Consider the following 21,091-nt stretch of genomic DNA (forward strand, 5'->3'; position numbering starts at 1 on the left):
ATTTACTTCCATTTTTCTTTTTTTATTGAACTATAATTGATTTACAATATTATAATATATTTGTTTAAGGTGTATGACATAGTGATTCAATATTTTTATAGATGATACCCCATTTAAAGTTGTAAAACACTGGCTATATTCTCTGTGCTGTACAAAATATCCTTATTGCTTATTTATTTTACATATAGTAGTTTGTATCTCTTAATCCCACTTCCCCCTCCCCACTGGTAACCACTGGTTTGTTCTCTATATCTGTGAGTCTGTTTTGTTATGTACATTTGTTTGTTTTATTTTTTAGATTCCAAATATAAGTGATAACTTAGAGCACTTGTCTTTCTCTGTCCAACTTATTTTACTAAGCATAATATCCTCTAGGTCCATCTACCTTGTTGCAAATGGCAGATTTCACTCTTTTTTATGGCTGGGTAATATTCCATTGTGTCTATGTATGTGTATATATAAAAACCTCACATCTTCTTTATCCATTCTTCTGTTGGTGAACACTTAGATTACTTCCATAACTTGACTATTGTAAATAATGCTGCTATGAACATTGGGGTGCATGTATCTTTTTGAATTAGTGTTTTTGTTTTCTTTGGACTTCCATTTTTCTTTCTTGAGCTTTTTAATACACCCTATAATCATTTTAACTGTAAAAGTAACATCATTACATTGTCACTCATGTTCAATTTGTGATCCATCAGGCATCTCTGGTCTAGTTTTCTATTCAGTGATTTGGCAGCTAATGCCCTTCCTAGATGTACCAAGTGTACATCTAAATGTGAGTGGACTAGAATACCTAGAGAAGGTGTAACCAAGGGAACAGCAGAGGTGATGCTTGTAATCCCAGCAACTCAGCCCCAGAGAACGTGGTTACAGCAGGGAAGGCAGCGCACATGACTCAGGCCTCCTGGTTGCAATGGTGCTTGCCGCCACAGGTAACCGGGCAGCTGTGGGAGCAGTGTCTATGACTCTGTCCCTCTAACCATGGAGACACCCACAACTCCAGGCCCTCGCCCCTGCCTCCAGTGCTAGTGCCTGTGAACCCAATAACCCCGAACACAGCAGAGGAACCTGTGACCCCCACTTCCCTCCATCTTCCCCCACCCCCTGTGGAGAACAAGCCCGTGAGTGACTCAGGAGATGGCAGACAGAGCAGAAGCACCCACTATCCTGGAGCCTCAGGCAGCAATGCCAGTGACATCAGCAGCAGCAAGGCACCAGGGACTCCAAAGCAGTGACAATGCCAGCACTAGGCAACACCCATGACAGAGTTAGCAGAGGGTGGAAAGTGCCTACTCTCAAATATAACCAGTCAGCGCAGGTAAGAGAAACGAAAAACCTTTGCTATGGTGCCACGTACTGGAAAACAATAGAAAGACATTCACTACTTTGTGCCAGCAGAGGAACAACTCATCAAGCTCCATGAAGATCCACAGTAACATTGTACCACAAAAAGAAAATGACAGTTGTCCAGAAACCAATCTTAAAATCACTGAATATCACAATCTGATAGAGAATTCAAAATAGCTATCATGAAGAAACCCCAACAAGCTACAAGAGAACTCCGAAAGTCAATTCAATGAGCTCAGGAATAAAATTAATGAATTAATTAACAGAAAGAATAATTTACCAAGGAGATTTAAACTCTCAAAAGAATCAAACAGAAATTCTGGAGCTGAAGAACTCAATACACTGGAGGTACCACACTCCCTGATTTTAAGCTATATTACAAAGTTATAATAATCAAGACACATGGAATTGACTGAAAAACAGATACATAAATCAATGGAACAGAATTGAGAGGCCAGAAATAAACCCACACATATATGGAGAATTAATTTACAACAAAGGAGCAAAGAACATACAATGGAGAAAGGATGATGCTCTCTTCAATAAATGGGTACAGGAAAAACATTTTACACAGAAATTTACATTGCAATATTGAATTACACTGTTTTATTGAATATCTATAATGTTTTATTTTTTATTCTTACTGTTTTTTAATTCCAAAATTATCAGTATTATATATATGTGTGTGTGTCTATATTGATATTGATGTTGTAGATATTGTTTAAAGTTGAACATATGCATCTATCCATATAAAGTGGTATTATATATTATATAATATTATATATAGTGCATATTATATAGACATATCAACTTTTTTTCAGTTTATCAAAGCATTTTTATTAAATTTTTTTTTTACTTTTTAAAAAATTTATTGAGGTATAGTTGAGTTACAATATTTTATAGGTTTCAGGTGTACAACATAGTAATTCACAATTTTTAAAGCTTATACTCAATTTATAGTTATTACAAAATATTAGCTATATTTTCTGTGCTATACAATATATCCTTGTAGCTTACTTATTTTATACATAGTAGATTGTATCTCTTAATCCCCTACCCCTATCTTGCCTCTCCTCCCTTCCTTCACCCTAAAAAGAATTTTATGTTTAACATTCTGCACTGACTCCTGAATGAACATTAGTATGGAAGTTGGCTTATCAAATGATGAACTCAATCTTCCCATTCAATGTAGGAACCTCTCATATTTACACAATAAGTAGGCCAGTTTTTTTTGGCCCTGTTAAAGCTAAATGTTATACCTGAAAGTACCAGGAGATTGGTAATTCTTTGCATAGGGAGTCAGAGTTAAAGTTCAGCTAATTCTTTTTTTCTTTTTCATAAGATGACATTTATTACCGTCAGTAAAATATAACACTAAAGACACTAAGTACAAAATAGGTTAAATATGTCACCTCCACACCCAATTAAGAGCTGACCCACAAGATCCAAGCAGACAACCGCTCTGAGGAAGCAGAAGGGCCATTCATTCTGCAGGAACCAAACTAGACATATCAACTTAAAAACATTACATATGTTTAATATATATGTTTGTGTATGCAATATTATACTATGGATATGTTCAAGTTTGTAAAGCATTACATATGCAGAACATCTCTCTATACATTATATATAATATTAAATATATATATATATGTATAAGTTGAAAGTTTGTCTCTCTAGGTGCAGAGCTGTAACTTAGCAGTGGCTGTATGTTTCTTTGAATTGCAATATAGACAACTATAGCATTTGAAAGTTATGGCAGTTTTATTTTCTTTTATTTTCCCCCTAGTGCATCCTTTTTTAAATACAATTTTTAAAAGTTACTTCCCATTTACAGTTATTACAAAATATTGGCTATATTCCCCATGTTGTTATGTGAGTATTAGTATGTGCAAGTATATTTACTAGCTTTGTCTTCTGAATAAGACTAAAACCCCAGTAGCACTGAACACACATAACATGCTCATCTTGATTTTTAAGTGCCATTCTCTAATAAAATGAACCAGTATTCATTGAAGAAATGGTTGATTTTAAGGTTGGGGCTGTGAAAATAGTAGAAGATCCTGAAACATTTTGTGGTATCAGAAAGTAAAGAGTGCTTGAAAATGATGGGGCCATATCAAAAGGACATAGGAACTAATATATGAAAAAGTTTCCAAAATCTGTGACAATTTGAGCAATAAAATAAATAATGATAATAAATTAAATAGAATCTATATAAATAAATTTTTGAGTTATAGCAATATAAGTAAATAATTGAATAAGTAGGAAATTCTTTAAATTCTAATTAATAAATATAGAAGGAACATTGAATTTTTTAATTGACTGGGTTTTTAACATTACATTTACACAACCATAATAAAATTATCAAAACTAGGAATTCTTATTAAAACATTGTCGATTATCCTGATGATACCCTTTTTTCTTTCCAATATACAATCCAGGTTTCCCCCTTGTGTTTACTTGTCCAGTCTCCCTACTCTTCAATTTGTGACAGTTCCCACAGTCTTTCTTTGTTTTTTCCTTTATGAAGAGTACTGGCTAGTTATTTTTCAGAATATCCCTCAATTTTTTTTTCTGGTATTCTCTTGTGATTAGGGTGAAATGATACATTTGGGGTAAGAATACTACCAAAGCGATCTTGTGTCCTTCACAGTGTGACATAGCAGAGGCACATCACAGAGATAGGTTATTACTAGTGACCATATTTTGATCACTTAGTTAAGATGGTGTCTGCCAGGATTCTCCCTATTTCACCCTTTGTAATTAATAAGTATCTTGAAGGGAGATACTGTGAGACTATGCAAATCATGCTATTCATATGTTTGCACATATTTTTACAAACCTTTACAGTAAATTTCCAATTAATAGTCACAGAAGGAGTAATGGAAATAGAAAATCACTATTAGGCAAACACATAGTAATAACTACTGCAGGGTATACAGAAATCTCTATACTTAATTTGAAACTTTTTATGTCTAAAATGATTATTTATTTAAAAATTTAAAGTAATTGGAAGATTTGGTTAAAGGAACATAAATGTAGGGCTTAGCTGTGCAGACTGGTTGCATGAAAAATGCATAAGATTTAAAGAGTGAAAAAAGACTTGAGAGAGGAGGCACCAATTAGGCAAAACCACTAACTAGATTCAAGTCTTAAGTCTATTCTCCATGCCTCTTCACCATTCTATCATATTTCCTATTTCATTTTTTAATTCAGAACTTAATTCTACATAACATCTTCTGATTTCTCTTTTGGGTCACTGTTCATTTGTACAGTTGCATTTAATCTGCTCTTCAATCAAAATTGACTTTTAAATTTTATTTGTTGAATTCTTAATTTCCAGAAATTCACTTTATTTCTTTAGCAAATTTTCACAATTATTCTTTTTAATCTCTTGTTCCTTGCCCATATTTTCGGACTTCACTTTCATAGCCTTAAATATATTGTACAAAATAATTTTATTTTTCATTTCAAACAATAATAATATTTCAAATCATTGTGCTAATATTTCTGGTCTCTGTTGCTTTTTCTGGTTCTCAGTCCTGAAGCCTTGTTTCCTTGTGAAAAGGAGCTGTTTATTTCCCTTGAAATTTTATCTGTGGGAACCTTTGAAGCTGGGGTCAAAGTTTCTTCAAAGAGCCTTTTCTAGTTTGAGCTGGAAATCCATACAAAAGCTGACTGTGTTAATTCTAAGGGAAGATTTTTTTCATCCATACAATGCCAAGTCAAAAATAGCAATTTTCCTTGCTGTAAACTTCTGTGTAAAGGAATTATTCATAAAAGTGAGGCCATATCTTGAGAATCTAACATTACATGAACATACGCAGGGTGTGGGGTCTTAGGCAAACCTTCAGACTTTCCTTCTCCCTACTCCTGCCCTATACTGTGTATTCTTCAAAGAAATGACAAGCTTGAACATCAGAATTCCTGCTTTGATCCTGCTGCCTTTTTACTTTCTTGCCAAATCAAAAATGAATTTTAATGGGGCAATTTTATATTTTATCTAGAATTTTAAATGTTTCAGTTTTACGTAAGTGAAAAAATGCCTATACTTTTAAATTTATGCAAATAAATCCTTCTTCAAAATCTGAGTTCTACCTTAGTTTTCTCATATAATAAAAGAACTTAGAAATATTTCTCTACCAAATTACACATGTATGTTGTGGTCAATTTCTGAACTGTATTATATATCTCTGCTCTCTCTTTGACTTTGTTTAAGCTGTTTACAACATATGAATTTTGTCATAGTGAGTAGATAAATTTATCAGTCTTTTTTTTTGAATCACTTCTGGGTTACTTATCCTGTATAAAAGGACCTTCCTCCTTTAAGATTATAATGTTATCTCAAGTTTTCTTTTCGTGGATTTATGGTTCTGTCCTATCTTCTTGTTTTCTGACTCTCTTTTGGATTCTGCTTTTTACCAATTACTACCAGAACTTAGCCTAACTATGCAACACAGCACAACCCTCAATCCTTGGTCCTGGATTTATCTTGGCATCTTCTAAGCAAACCTACTCTGTGTTTTCATTTTAGCAAAACAGATAAGCTCTCAAGGGATTTGAAATTTCAATATATCTCTTTCAAATTATTGAAATCAGTATAATTTTGTAACTGAATATAACCCTTGGCATAACTATGCCACACTTCTTAGAACACAGATACATTAATATTATCTTTTACTTCTAAGTGATACTTTTCAACCTGCTAAATAGACTCTTAAGCTAACTCATAATTCCATCATTCCCTTCCTCCACTAAGCAACCTCCTTCATGGGCTTTGCCCTTCCTCAATTCATCTCTACCTTATATGATCCATCTCCCTTATACTTGTAGAATAAGTATTAGGTAACTGGTTAACTTATTTTCTGCAATAATCTGTGAGATCATTTTGAATTAGAACTGTATCTTACTTGTCTCTTTATGCCCTGCGAATAATATAGAATCTGGTATATAATAAGTGCTAAAAATTGCTTGTTGAAGGTATGAAATATCAAGAATTTGGAGAAGAATTGGAATTGGATTGAAATATGGATGGATGATTGGACACAAAATCTGTACTTCTAAATTTTACCCTTCTCTTGGATTCACAGACATGTCCAGTCTTTAACTTACACACTGCAGGTCAAAAATTCTTCTGATAGCTACTCTTCCTTTAGTGTTTCATGATTTTGCTAGTGTCATTATCACACTCTGGTTGCTCAAAGTGTAAACCAAGCACTTCCTTGTTAACTACTGGTCACCTTTCATTTCGCATCAGTCATTAAGACTTTCATTCTATGCTCTCCATTCACAAATCAATATTATATTCTCCCTGATACTCTCATCAAATCTTGCTTTCCTAATATTTAATTTTTAACCACTTACATTTTCTTTTTTCTCTACAACTCAAATCCTATTTAGAGGCCAGAATAGTTTTATTAAAGGATATATATGATCATTTTCTGAACCTGATTTGAAAATTTGAGTAGACATATTTTTATGGAGATTAAAACTGAACCCAGAGTATAGCATTCAAGGCTCTCCAAAGTGTCTTATTTTAACTAATATTTTCCTTTTCTGCACAGTTCTTTTGTGATAGCCTCTGCTCCATACATACTGAACTAATAACTGTATGCTTAAATGACCATGACTTACATATTCATCTTTTTCTCCTGTTCTTCTATTCACCTTCAGAACCCTTCTCCTGTAATCTTTGCTTCTGGGCTCAGCTGAAATGTCCCCTCCATCTTGAAGCTTTGTCTGATTTTCTTCACATTAGAGTGACAGCATTTTCTGAGGCCCTGAAACTCTGTACCTTTGAACAGTATTTAGTATATTCCTTCTATATTATGTGATGTATGTGTTTTATCCACATACTAGCATGTGACCAACCTTATGACCAGACCTACATTTTATGTTTCCCCAAATTATTAATCATCAGTTCCAAAAGATATACCATATTATTTACTAGACTTACTTAAATGGCTTCTTCTATCACATTTTAAAATTGTCATTTAAAAATATATTTTCTATTTTGACATATTTAAAACAAACTCCTAGAAGATGGCAATCATTTCCTCCAAAATATATAAATATTTCATATCTCCTCCTGAACAAATTTCATATAGTACTGTGCACAGTTAAAAACACTGGCAAAGTTCTCTGCATGTAAGTGCCATTTCCTAACTCTAGAAATTAATTTTTAACTTGATCTATGTCTAAATTGTCACTTCATTTCTGTGCCCAGCAAATATTCAACCTTTGTAGAGCAGTGAGTGAGTGAGCTGCTGTCATGGTGTCTGAGAAATGTGTTTCAGCAATTCTACTGCTGCAGCTCAGATACACTGGCTGTGGATTCTGTGAGAAGGTCCTGGTGTGGCCCTGTGACATGAGTCATTGGCTCAATCTAAAGGTTATTTTGGAGAAACTCACAAAAAGGGGCTACGAAGTAACTGTGTTGGTGTCTCCACAAAATCTCATCATGGATCACAACAAGCCTTCCACACTGAACTTTGAGGTGGTCCCTGTGCCACAGGACAGAGAGACTGCTGAAAACACACTAAATGACTTTTCAGACCTGTCTGTTAACGTCACGACATCATTGTCACCCTAACAATCAGCAAAACAACTGCAAGAATTTTTTCTTCAAATAAGTAGACATTTAACACTTCTGTGTGAGAGTGTTGTCTACAACCAGTCAATCATGAAGAAACTCCAGGAAACCAACTATAATGTTATGATTATAGATCCTGTGATGCCCTGTGGAGAGCTGATTGCTGAGTTTCTGGAAGTCCCTTTTGTGTACACGCTAAGGCTCTCCTTGGGTAGCACAAAGGAGGAATACTGTGGGAAACTTCCAGCTCCGCCTTCTTATGTGCCTGTTGCCATGGTAGGACTAACAGACAAAATGACATTTCCAGAAAGGGTAAAAAATTTAATACTTTCCATTTTCTTTGACTTCTGGCTCCAACAATATGACACTCAGCTTTGGGACCAGTTTTACAGTAAAGTATTAGGTAAGAGACTCTGCTTTTCATTCTACAGTAGTTGTCAGAAGAAGCTAAGGAGGTTTAAGAAAAGTCTAGGAAGATGAAAGGAATATATTTTTAAAACTTTCACCTCCACATAAAATTCCACAAGTGATAGCAATGAACTGTTATTCAATAAATAATTGGGAAGGGGAGGCAAGAAATATCTTGCTATGGTTACTCTCTCTTTACAGTCATCTATTTTGTAGGACACTTCAATACTTAAAAGATTGTTACCAAAACAAAATGAAATATAAAACATGCCATTAAATGTCAATCCAGTGGAAGATGTATTTTTGTCAGATGCAGGATATCACAAATAAGTCTAGTACACGAAGTTTTCATAAAGGAGGACATTTGACTTCTTGTCGGTAAAGAGAGTGTAATGTTTGTTGAAAGAGGGAGATAATCTTCTTGCCTGGTTCCAGTAATAAACTGAAACCTAAGCTATACTAACAATGGGATTAAATTTGTTTTTTAACTTACTTTGAATTTTGCTCTACAAATTTTGAAAATCATAGATTATTAGATTTAAAATTTATACCATTCTCCTGTTGGACCAGAGTACCTTCTATTCCTATCTCTTTCATAAATTTGGGATGAAACTTCAGTAAGTCCTATGTGAACTGCTTCATCATACCTGGTCATACTGAAAAGTTTCCTAGTATGTTTTATGTTTCTTGGGGGAGTATAATACAGAAACCTGGAAAATTAAATAGAAAAACTTAAAAGAGTTTACAGCTTGAGGTGTTAAAAACAGCATATTTTTCACTTCACTAGTTACATATGTTCTACTTTTAATTGCTTGCCTTTTCTAATAAAGAATAGTTTTGCTTTACAATTTTCACATATCTAGCTCTTACCAGATCCCATCGGCTGAGGCTGGCTTTCACTTCAAATATTTTTTTTTTTACTGAACTATAGTTGATTTACAATGCTGTGTTAATTTCTGCTGTATAGCAAAGCGATTCAGTTATATATATGTATACATTCTTTTTATATTCTTTTTCCATTATGGTTTATCTCAGGATATTGAATATAGTTCTCTGTGCTATACAGTAGGACCTTGTTGTTTATCCATTCTACATATAATAATGCATCTGTTAACCCAGAATTCCCACTCTATCCCTTCCCCACCTCCCTCCCCCTTGGCAACCACAAGTCTGTTCTCTATATCTGTGAATCTGTTTCTGTTTCATAGATAGGTTCATATGTGTCATATTTTAGATTCCACATATAAGTGATATCATATGGTATTTGTCTTTCTCTTTCTGACTTACTTAGGATGATAATCTCTGGTTCCAGCCATGTTGCTGCAAATGGCATTATTTCATTCTTTTTTATTGCTGAGTAGTCTTCCATTGTATATATGTACTACATCTTCTTTATCCATTCATCTGTCAGTGGACATTTAGGTTGTTTCCATGTCTTGGCTATTGTGAATAGTGCTGCTATGAACATTGGGGTGCATGTATCTTTTCGAATTATGGTTTTCTCTGGATATATGCCCAGGAGTGGGATTGCTGGACCATATGGTTCTAATTTTCATTTTTTGAGGAACCTTCATACTGTTTTCCATAGTGGCTGCACCAACTTACATTGCCACCAACAATGTAGGAGGGTTCCCTTTTCTCCACACCCTCTCCAGCATTTGTTATCACTCCAAATATTTTTGAGAGTCATGAAGAAACATGAACTAACAAACAAAAGATCATACTAGGTATTAGAAAAATTAACTAATTTAACTTCCTTAATGTAGTAGTTTGCTAGGGATGCTATAACTAAATCTAAAAGACTAGATGGCACAAAAAAACAAGTTTATTTTCTCACAGTTCTGGAAGCTAGAAGTCCAAGACCAAGGTGTTGTCAAGGCTGGTTTCCCTTGAGGCCTATCTCTCCGGCTTGTAGATGGTCACCTTCTTGCTATGTCCTCTCACGGTCTTTCCTCTGTATATGTACATTCATAGTGTCTCTTCCTCTTCTTATAAGATGATCTGTCATGTTGGATTAGGGTCCCACCCTTATAACCTCATTTAATTTTAGTTATCTCTTTAAAGGACCTATCTTCAAATACAGTCAGACTTCAATATATTAATGTTAGAGGAACATAGTTCAGTCCATAACACTGATTTTTAATAGACACATTGTTTCACAGAACTAATACTCAAAAGAACCCACTTTAAAAATCCTTAGATTTACACATGATTTTGAATTTACACTGAATTGATTTCACAGTAAATAATTTAACAGCTGATAAGAACTTCCTGGGTATAGGCAGTGTGTGGATTTAAGGTAAATAAGACCAGGGCCTTGGCCTCAATTCTTCCCTCACAAATAAACACAAAACACAGAATTAGAAATATACTCTGATTGTTAGAAATGCTGCCCTAGTTCTAATCGATAACTTTCTAGGACATTTGTCATATTATACATAAATAGAGGAAAGGTATAGGATTCTGTATGTATACGTATTATGAAACAAATATAGTCCTTAGGATCAATGGCAAATTTTTAACTCTAACATCTTTAATAGGTTTTTCTTTTACTGTAAGTACTGTCATTGATTTTCATTGCTGTACTCTAATGTTCTTTATTAAGCAATTCTGAATGCACTATGAGTATAATTTCATTTCTGATGTCATGATAAAAATAACTAATATAAATTGCTAAAAAATTCAAATGGAACAAAAGTATATATAATAAATGATAATTAGCTTCATGTTTCTCCTACATAAGCACTATTAACTTTTCTTGTTTTTACATCAAGATATTGTCTATGTATTATTAAACATAAATATACATTTTTTTCTTTCTTTTACCAGTAGGAACGATGACTAAATATTCATGTTTACGTATTTTTTCACTTAATATAGATTTGACATCTTTCCACACAACATGTTAAAATCTACATTATCCTTTATATTGATTTAGTAATATTCATATGAATGGATATAACAAATCATTGAACTAGTCTAGTGTGAAAGCTATACTTTGATTGTTCCAGCTCTGGTGTTACAAAAATATATATATATATATATTGTCTTAAACATTGGTACTTATATCTCTGCCACAATGCCCTCTAAAATTTTTGAAACATTTAACCTTTATCTTCAGACCTTTTCTTAGGTGGTCAGCAATTATTCCATTTTCTTATGGGCTGTTTATTCTATTGATCTCTAACTGGTCTGGAATTTTAGGGACTCTAAAGCCTTTTTTTCTATGATATGCATTACAAACATCTTTTTAAGCCCATCAGTTGACTTAGGAATTTTAAACTAACTTACATCAACACAAAAATATTTTTATATATTTTAAAATATTAACACATGAAGTTTCAGATTTTAGAAAATATCATACCAATAAAAAGTGAAAAAATGTAAGTATACAGTTGATGTAAATAATAAACTTCTGTGTGCCCTACAAGCAAGTTAAGAAATAGATAGTCATCATTTTCTTAGAAACATGCTTCTTCCAGTAAAAACCAAAAGTCTGACTTTGGTGAACATTTTCTTGGAAATTTGATGTCTACCATTATATGTGATTTCCTCAACACTCTATTGTTTAGTTTATTTAAATATTATACAAATACAAGCATAGATGTGCTGCTTATGCTCAATACTCTTAAAGATGAAATCATGGGGTTTTTTTTAAGCTCTATAGATAGTGTTCTGTTGTGTGACTACATCATGACATTCTGTGGATGGACAACTATCTATTTACAATTTTTTTTTATATAATGCTGCTATTATGAACATTCTTGTATATATCCTCTGTTGTAATAACAGAGCAATAGTATCAATAGGATGTAAATTGTATATATATATATTTTTTCCCCTACTAGGTAATTTCAGACTTTTCTCAAAAAATTATACTCCAACCAAGACTATACAAAATTTTACCTTAACCAACACAGCATTTTAGTCCTCACAGTACCACATCCTTACTTAGCATATGATTGAATGACTTTTATTAACAGTCATCAGCAACTGTTGCCATGTTCTAATTTTATAACCCATCAAAATAATGATTTTTTTTAAGTTTGGTCAATGTGGTAGGTCTGAAATTGCATCTTAGGTTTTACTTAGATTTCTATTACTAAGATTAAGTAACTTTTCATATATTTGGGGCCATTTTTATTTCTTTTTCAGTGAATATCCTTCTCATGTCTTTTGCCCATTTTTTCTAGTGGGTTTGCTTGTGCTTTCATTATTGATTCAATAAATTCCTTGTATACTCTATATAAGCCTTTGTTAGTTTCCTGTATTGCAAACATCTTCTTGGCAGTTTATGATGTGCTTCTCATTCTCCTAAATATCATATGAAGACCTTCAGGTTTTAAACTTAATGGAGTCAAATTAATTAACCATTTTCTTTATGCACTTGAGGAAACCCTTTCTTACTCTGAAAGCATAAAGATTTCCTTTTATATTGTCTCCAAAGAAGCTATGGTCTTGCTTTGCTTTTGAAGATTTTAATCTACTTACTAATTTATTTTTGTGTATTTTGTAGGTTGCGCTCAATTTCTTTTCTTTTCACCTTCCTTCCTTTGCTGTTCCTCCTTCTTCCTTCTTTCCTGCCTCCTTCCCTCTCTTCTTCTCTCCTCTCCTTTCTTTCTTCTTACCCTTGCCCAGGGATAAAGAGTTGTACCATTTCTATTTATTCAAGGCTTCTTCTTTTCCCTAGTTAACTACAATGCTTGCTTTATCATTCAGAAATTTCACTACTTAAGTGGTTTTCCTTCTATTCATTAGCTTTCTTTCTTGTACTTGTTCTTTTTTCTAGCTTTATTAAGACATAATTGACATATAACATTGTGTAAGTTTAAAGTGCACAACATGATGACTTGATACACACAGAAGTATAGCGAAATGTTTACTACAGTAATGTTAGTTAGCACATCCATCACCCCACCTATTTTACTTTTTTTGTGGTGAGAACATTTAATGTCTACTCTCTTAGCAGCTTTCAAGTATATAGTACAGTATTGTTAACCATAGTCATCATACTGAATATTGGATCCCCAGAACTTATTCACCTTATAACTGAAAGCTTGTACCCTTTGACCAACATCTCCCTAAGTCTCCCCCTCCCATCCCTGACAATCACCAATCTAGTCCCCATTTCTTTGAGTTTGGCCTTTTTTTTTTTTTAAGATTCCACATTTCAGTGAGATCGTACAGTATTTGTTTTTCTCTGTCTGACTTATTTCACTTAGAATGTTTCATTCATTTTGTCACAAATGTCAAGATTTTCTTCTTTTTCATGGCTGAATAATATTCCATTATATATATATGTGTGTGTGTGTGTGTATATCTCTATATATACCACATCCTCTTTACCCACCCATCAAAAATTAGACTTATGGACTGTGGCTGGGAGGGGCTGGAACTAAGTGTATGGCCCTTTCAGTGTCTCTGAGAGCACAGACAGGAGTGTCTCCTACTGGGTCCCTGTGTGGCAGATCTGCTAATGGACATGTAGCTGTGATGGGGTTGCAGCTAAGTAGGGAACTCTTCGGGATCTCTGGGGACCCAGGCTTGAGTGTATTTTGCTGGGTCTGCAAGTTAGCAGGATTTTTCACAGACTATGGCTAGAAGGGGCTAGAGCCAATTTAGGGCGCTTTCAGAATCTCCAGGTTGTAGCTCAAAGTGTCTCCCTCTGGGACCCTGAACCCTCAGGACGGCAGGCAGACTGCGGCTGTGAGCAGGCTGGAGTCAAGTATAGGAGCCTTTCAGGATCTCCTGGGGTGCAGAGAGGAGTGCCTCCTGCCTGGCTGCTGTGCCAGCAAGGCTACTTGAGGACTGTGGCTGGGAGGGGCTGCAGCCCAGTTACAGGGCCCTTTCAGAATCTACAGTCTGACCAAGTTTAGCAAACTTGCCTCCGGGGATCCCATAGGCGCTCGAGCCAGTTCATGGGCCACTTCAGGGCCCACAGCTGGGACTGAGGTTTGTGTGTTTCTTACTCGACATGCAGGTGGGCATGACTCTTCTTGGGTTCCTTGGCATATGGTGTTGGTGACAGAACCAAAGAGAAACAGGCTGTAGCTGAGTTCTCAGGAGTACAGAGCTTTTTTCCATGTCTGCAACCAGGATCACACTCTGTGGGTCTGTCACCTGATTGCAAACTTGCCTTCTCAAAAGGTCTTTGTCTGTCTAGTACTGCACCTGGATTTCACAATCTCCTATCTGTATCCTGAATCTCCCACAAAGGCACATTTGTCTGTGGATAAATGCCAAGTCATTGTTGTTGAGGGGTGGAGGGATACATGAGAGACATCTTATTTGGTCATCCTGCTCAAAATACCTGGAAGGGTAATACCCTCTCCCCTTGTATCTCTTCTAGAGCACCTTGGTTATCCTTAGCTCTTTGCTCTTCTATTATAGATTTTAAAAATTAAATGTAAAATTCTACAAAAATTATCAAATTTCATGAACCTTGGGATTTTGAGCTTTTAATAAGAATTACAAGGAATCTGTAGACTGATTTGGAGAGAATGGACATCTTTATGAATTTTGATTTTCCTATCAATGAACATGATAGCGCTATTTATTTTTCTAAAATGGGTTTCAATAAGACTTTATAATTCTAATCAGACATAGTTTACACAACTCTTATACAATTATTCAAAAATTAGAAGTTAAAGTATATATTTTAGTTATATTTTCTTTTATTCATACACACAAATTGCAGTTTCCATTTCAGAATATTTTGTATCCACTGAAATTATCAGACTCATATTTATTCTAATAACATATCTGTATATTCTTCTGGAATATACAGAGAGTTTCAGCTTATCTGAACACTCAAGAGCAGAGACTCAGGACTGGAAATCACCACAGGAACCAGTGCCTGGGTAGGAACACCTGAATTATAATTGGTGAATTGCTGGAGGTTCAGTGTGGACAAATCTGAGAGTTAAAAAATCCAGTGGGACTTAGTCATAGGGGAGTCCCCACAATATTGTGAGATTTACTTCCAGGAGCTCAACCAATTTTCCGTAGTAGATATCAAAGAAAAATCCCTTACTTCCAGTTAGGGGAGGGGAAGAGGAATCATTCTGAAAGAAGCTAGAGCACTCTGTTCTTCCTAAAAAGGTCTGTCCTCAGGGTAAACTAGTTAACCAGTGCACAGTGTGTTGGGGGTATTATCAGAGCCTAACTGACCTACGGAAGAAAAATACCCAACGTCAGGCCCCTCTAGCCTACCACATGGAAAAGGGATATACCCAACTCTAGACCATCCTGCCCCAAATAAAGTGGGAGAAAAAATTGAGAAAGAGTTGTGATGAGTCCAGAGGCATAGACTCAGTAAAATACTGAGACCAATCTTAGGGCTATAGACTGCTTCTCTCCCCACAATTTACCAGCACATTTAAAAGGCCTATTTACAATAGTTTCTTTTACCCAGTACATCATGACTGGCTATGAAGAAAAAATTACAAGGCATACCAAAAGGCAAAAACACATTTTGAGTAGTCAGAACAATCATCAGAACCAGAGATGGCAAGAATGTTGTAATTAACAAAACAAGGACCTAAAACAACTCTGATTAATATGCTAAAGGCTCTAAATCGATAAAGTGGACAGCATGTAAAAACAGATGAACTGTATAAGCAGAGAGATGCAAATCCTAAGAAAAACCAAAAAAGGAGAGATAAAAAAATGTAACAAAAATGAATTCAAAGATGAAATTATACTAACTCTTTATAGTCATTTTTAGAGGATAAAAGCTGAGGGAATAAGTTCTAACTCATTTTATGAGGATAGCATTACCTAAATGTCAAAACCAGACAAAGACATTACAAGGGAAGAAAGCTACAGATCAATATTTCTCATAAACATAGAGGCAGAAGTCCTCAACAAAATGTTAGAAAATTCTGCTCTGTGAAAGACAATGTCAAGAGAATGAAAAGACAAGGCACAGACTGGGAGAGAATATTTGCAAAAGACAGGTCTGATAAAGAACTGTTATCCAAACTGTTTTTTAAAAACACTTAAAAACTCCACAAGAAGACATCATGAAACCTGATTACAAAGTAGACCAAAGACAGTAACAGATACTGCACAAAGGAGATATATAGTTGGCAAATAAGTATATAAAAAGATGCTCCATGTCATTTGTTTTGAGGGAAATGCAAATTAAAATAATAATGAGATACCACTACACAGCTATTAGAATGGCCAAAATGCAAAACACTGACAACACCAAAAGCTGGAAAGTTGTGGAACAGGAACTCTCCTTATTGCTAGTGGGAATGTAAAATGGTACAGCCACTTGGGAAACACTTTGGTGGTTTCTTATAAAAGTAAACATACTCTTACCATACTACCACACTCCTTGGTATTTAACTAAAAGAGTTAAAAACATGTTTACACGAAAATGTGCACGTGGATATTTATAGAAGTTTTATTCGTAATTGGCAAAACTTGGAAGCAATCACGTTGCCCTTCAGTAGGTGAATGGATAAACTTGGAAGCAATTAAGTTGCAGATCCAAACAAAGGAATATTATTCAGCTCTAAAAAATGAGTTATTGAGCCACAAAGAGACATGGAACAATGGAAGAACCTTAAGTCCCTATTATTAAGGAAAAAATCCAATCTGAAAAGTCTACCTACTGTACGATTCAAACTCTGACATTCTGGGAAAGGCAAAACTGTGGAGACCATAAAAAAAAAAAATCAGTGGTTGCTAGGGGGTTAGATGGGGGTGGGGGATTTATAGGCAGAGCACAAAAGAATTTTGGGGTAGTGAAAATACTCTGTATGATACCATAATGATTGATCATGTCTTTATTATTTGTCCAAAACCACAGAATTTATAATACTAGGAGTTAATTATAATGTAAACCACAGACTTTGGATGATTATAATGTTTCAGTGTGGGTTCATCAACTGCAACAAACGTACGATTCTGTTGGGAGATGTTGATACTGAGGGAGTCTATGCATGTGTGAAGACAAGGGTACGTGGGAGATATCTCCACTTTCCCCTCAGTTTTGCTGTGATCCAAAAATTGCTCTAAAAGAGTAAAGTATTAATTTTTAAAAAGTGATACAGAAATTATGCATATTAGTTTTCTCACATGCCTTTGAAAGAAATGAATAAGCTAAGGAGCCTAGAAAAGTTATTTCTAGATTGATATCTGCGGCTTGCATGACTTACCACCGAGAGATTGGTAACTGTCCTCTGCTGAATTCCCTCCATCCAACTCACCTACATCAAGCCTTTTGCCATACATTCAGGCTACCTCTAAGAATTCTTTGAAATTGAAAGGCATCTCAGTAGACTCACCATGTAGGATTAAGGTAATAGATTCAAACAATAACAATATTTACATGGTAATTCAAATTTAATGGCCATTTATCAATTATTTATATAATTTTCCACTGTGTTCATAACTCATTTTGCGTAATAATATAACTATAGGAAAAAGATTGGTGGTAAAGTTTAATTCCATATTTTTGTTTTACAAGTCCTCAGCATAACATTTAGAATGTTTTATGAAAGTATTTAACAACTTTTGCATACTTTTGCTCAGTTTTGCTCTCCTCACATTTGATTGGCTTTGTATTTCATACTGGGCATAACTGTTTCAAATATAGAATTTTAGTGAATACTTTAAGCTAGGTCTTTCTTAAAATGTGGTCTACAGGTTTACACAATAATTTCACCTAAGGACTTAGTAATCAAGGCAGGATGTCACACGCATGGAACAAGACATCTAAAGAACAATAACATATTGGTGGGAAACTGTGAGGCACTGTTCTCATCCAGTCTCTGGCAATTTCAAGCTGAGTGTCCTTGGAAATTTCTTCTTTATTATCAAGTTAAATCATTGCCTATATAACTTCAGACATATATCCAAGCACTACAAAGTAGTAATGATTCTAAAAAGAGGCTATCCAACCTGGGGTATACATGATCACCAATTCTGAATAGAATCCTTAAGAAAGGAACATTCTCATCTGAATTTTTCTTTACTTAGATGCAAAACACGTTTTCTGTGTATACGAATGATTGACTTGGTAATTTGCAAATACTCGTTCTTCTCCACAAATCTCCTAAAATGAATACTTAGAATCTGTTCCTTTCAAAAAACATCATTTAAAGTTAACACTAAAATAAGTGTGTGATATTAATAATGCATACATGTGTACTCTACATTCCAAAGGGGGTTGTATTAGGTATAAATTACTCAGGGATTTCCCACTGAGAAAATAATGGCAAATCATTATTTGCCACTAGTGATGAGATTTGACTCAGCAAGATAAGGTAAACTGATATTGGTGGGATTCTTCAACAATACGAGTGAACCAGGAATTGTAACAAGCTGAAAGGTAGAAATACAGTCCTGACTGGAAATTAGAAAACCACTGAGAATTGATTTGGTGTTAATATGTTGGGGCTAATCTGTCATCTGTCCTTTAATTGGAGAAAAACAGTGAGTATTAAATCCATCAGTACTTGGAGTTGTGGCTAAAATTTTTGATTGAATTTATTTCCTGAAAGAACTTATTTTTGTGAAAGAATTTTATTTTTATTTGATTTTATTGATTTTATTTTTATTTTACATATTACTGTTCTTTCACTACTCAAACATTCTTTCTCCCTCCTTCCCACCTCCCACCTTCCTCTCTTCCTTCCTATTCTCTTTCCTTTCTTCCTTCCCTCCCTTTCTGCCTCCTTCCTTATTACTTTAAATTCCCTTTCCTTTTAACATCTAGACGTGATAAGTAATCTAGAGAAACTAGATTTATTTTTTTCCTTAATAGCACATCAGAAAATTAGTGGCACAATTTTTCCCCAGCAAATATTTATGCTAATAACTTCTAGCCAACTTTCTTCATTTTCTCCAGGAAGACCCACTACGTTATGTGAGACTATGGGGAAAGCGGAAATTTGGCTAATCAGGACATATTGGGATTTTGAATTTCCTCGTCCATACTTACCTAATTTTGAGTTTGTAGGAGGATTGCATTGTAAACCTGCCAAACCATTACCTAAGGTAGGTCTATTACAGTGGAGGGCTTTTTTGTACCTCATGATAAAATCCTGATTTTCCCTTAAAGCTTACAGTGTCAATAACAGAGCTATGCTGCTGGATGTCTTCAGCTTGCTACACCAAATCTATTTTCAAAATCATAGGGGTCTTTTACGAATGATATTACTTTTTTTTTACTTTACTTTAATATTTAAGCAGAGAATGAAGTCTGCCAACTGACATGTTAAAAATATCATTGTGTCCATTGTATAGATATTGGATTGAAGAACAGGAAGCTAGAGCCTTGGAAATCACTAAGAAGACTGCTGTAGTCTTCCTAACAAGCAGGATAGAGTTATGAATAGGGACATTTACTACGATCATTTGAGTGATAAAGATGCTTTCGTGAGTCTTGGCAGACTCTTACTGACAGGCTTTGGTCAGTAAGAAGAAGTTAAGTGTTGATGGAAGACATGGAATCAGACAGGGCCTCTTGGAGAGCAATGAGATTTACTGAGCCAGGAAACAGTTAGTTGAAAAAGTTTTTTGAGATGGCAATGATGAGTTCAATTTCAAATTCACTTTAAGAAGTCTAAAGAGTTTTCAGGTGGGGATTTCTAGAAATCATCTGTTAATACAAGGTTTCAGTCTCAGCAGAGAGCATTAGAAATAAATTGGGAGTCATCAACATAAAGTAGAAATCATAAAACTGAGAAATCCAAACGCTGAACTGGTTCTTTATGACCATGATATCAGGGGGTTTTTGGGAGTAAAAAAGAAAATCATATACCCATATTCCAATGTTATCAAAGAGTAAATATGGACTGCCAGAAATATTGGAAGAAAACAATATTGAGAAACAAAGGAGAATAATAGGTAAATACAGTAAGAATATTGTATTTATCTTTATCAATAGGCAGTGGAGAGACAGATATTCATTTGCTTGGGTTGTGGGTAAACAAACATAATCTCTGTAGAAGATAGCAGGTTAAACGGTGTTCCCAGGAGAGTTCTTGATTTCTGTTTAGAGTAAGATGGATATTGAAGTTTAAAACTTTACTTCAGGATTCTGAATATGCTTTTCATACCAACTAAGGTATAGCTGAAGACAAGCTCTATTGAGTGTTATTACTGGAGATAGTAAACCAATATCTAAAATAAATAAAGGTACAGAAAGAGATAGGACATATCCCATGGCTCATTAGGTAATACCTTGCCACATTATTGTGTTTATCCTTCCAACCCCACTTTTCACATGCAGACAATTTCACCAAAATGACTCAGACATGTTTCACAAGATGGGAAAATTATTCCATCCCAAACCCAATTATTAATATAGATATTTGGGCAATACTAATCTTGGCTTATATCTCTGATGAAAGAATTATGCCAGTCACTGGATACACAGAATAGAAAAGAAATGAGAGTTAAATCAAGAATCCAAATCAAACAGGTAAGTGTGTAAGTCTTAATATACCTGTGTGTATATGTGCCTGCATATGTGTGTGTGTGTGTGTAATGTTTTTTTATTCAATCACTATCTGTTTAGGGAGTTGAATCAAAATGGTAAAATACCAATTCCTGGGACATCAGATATTCTCTTAACATTAACTAAGTAAAAATAGCAGTCTACTTTCATTTATGGCATTGTTCTTCCCCTTGTAATTTTACTAGCCTTAAACTGAGAAACATAGTGATTGCAGGGTGACCATGAATAGTTACAAAGAGATGACATATCTCTAGAGG

The 21,091-nt window shown here is 34.6% G+C and overlaps 1 protein-coding gene across 1 annotated transcript in view; it reads left to right on the plus strand.

Annotated features, from left to right (window-relative positions):
• The window catches only part of LOC132366472 (UDP-glucuronosyltransferase 2A2-like), a 47,612-nt gene that overhangs the window by 18,067 nt on the left and 8,454 nt on the right, over positions 1–21,091 (plus strand). Inside the window, 1 exon segment of the mRNA XM_059924067.1 lies at positions 19,221–19,369. Coding sequence (XP_059780050.1) covers positions 19,221–19,369 — 149 coding nt within the window.

The sequence above is a fragment of the Balaenoptera ricei genome, chromosome 5 (assembly GCF_028023285.1).
Source record: "Balaenoptera ricei isolate mBalRic1 chromosome 5, mBalRic1.hap2, whole genome shotgun sequence".
Taxonomy (NCBI): domain Eukaryota; kingdom Metazoa; phylum Chordata; class Mammalia; order Artiodactyla; family Balaenopteridae; genus Balaenoptera; species Balaenoptera ricei.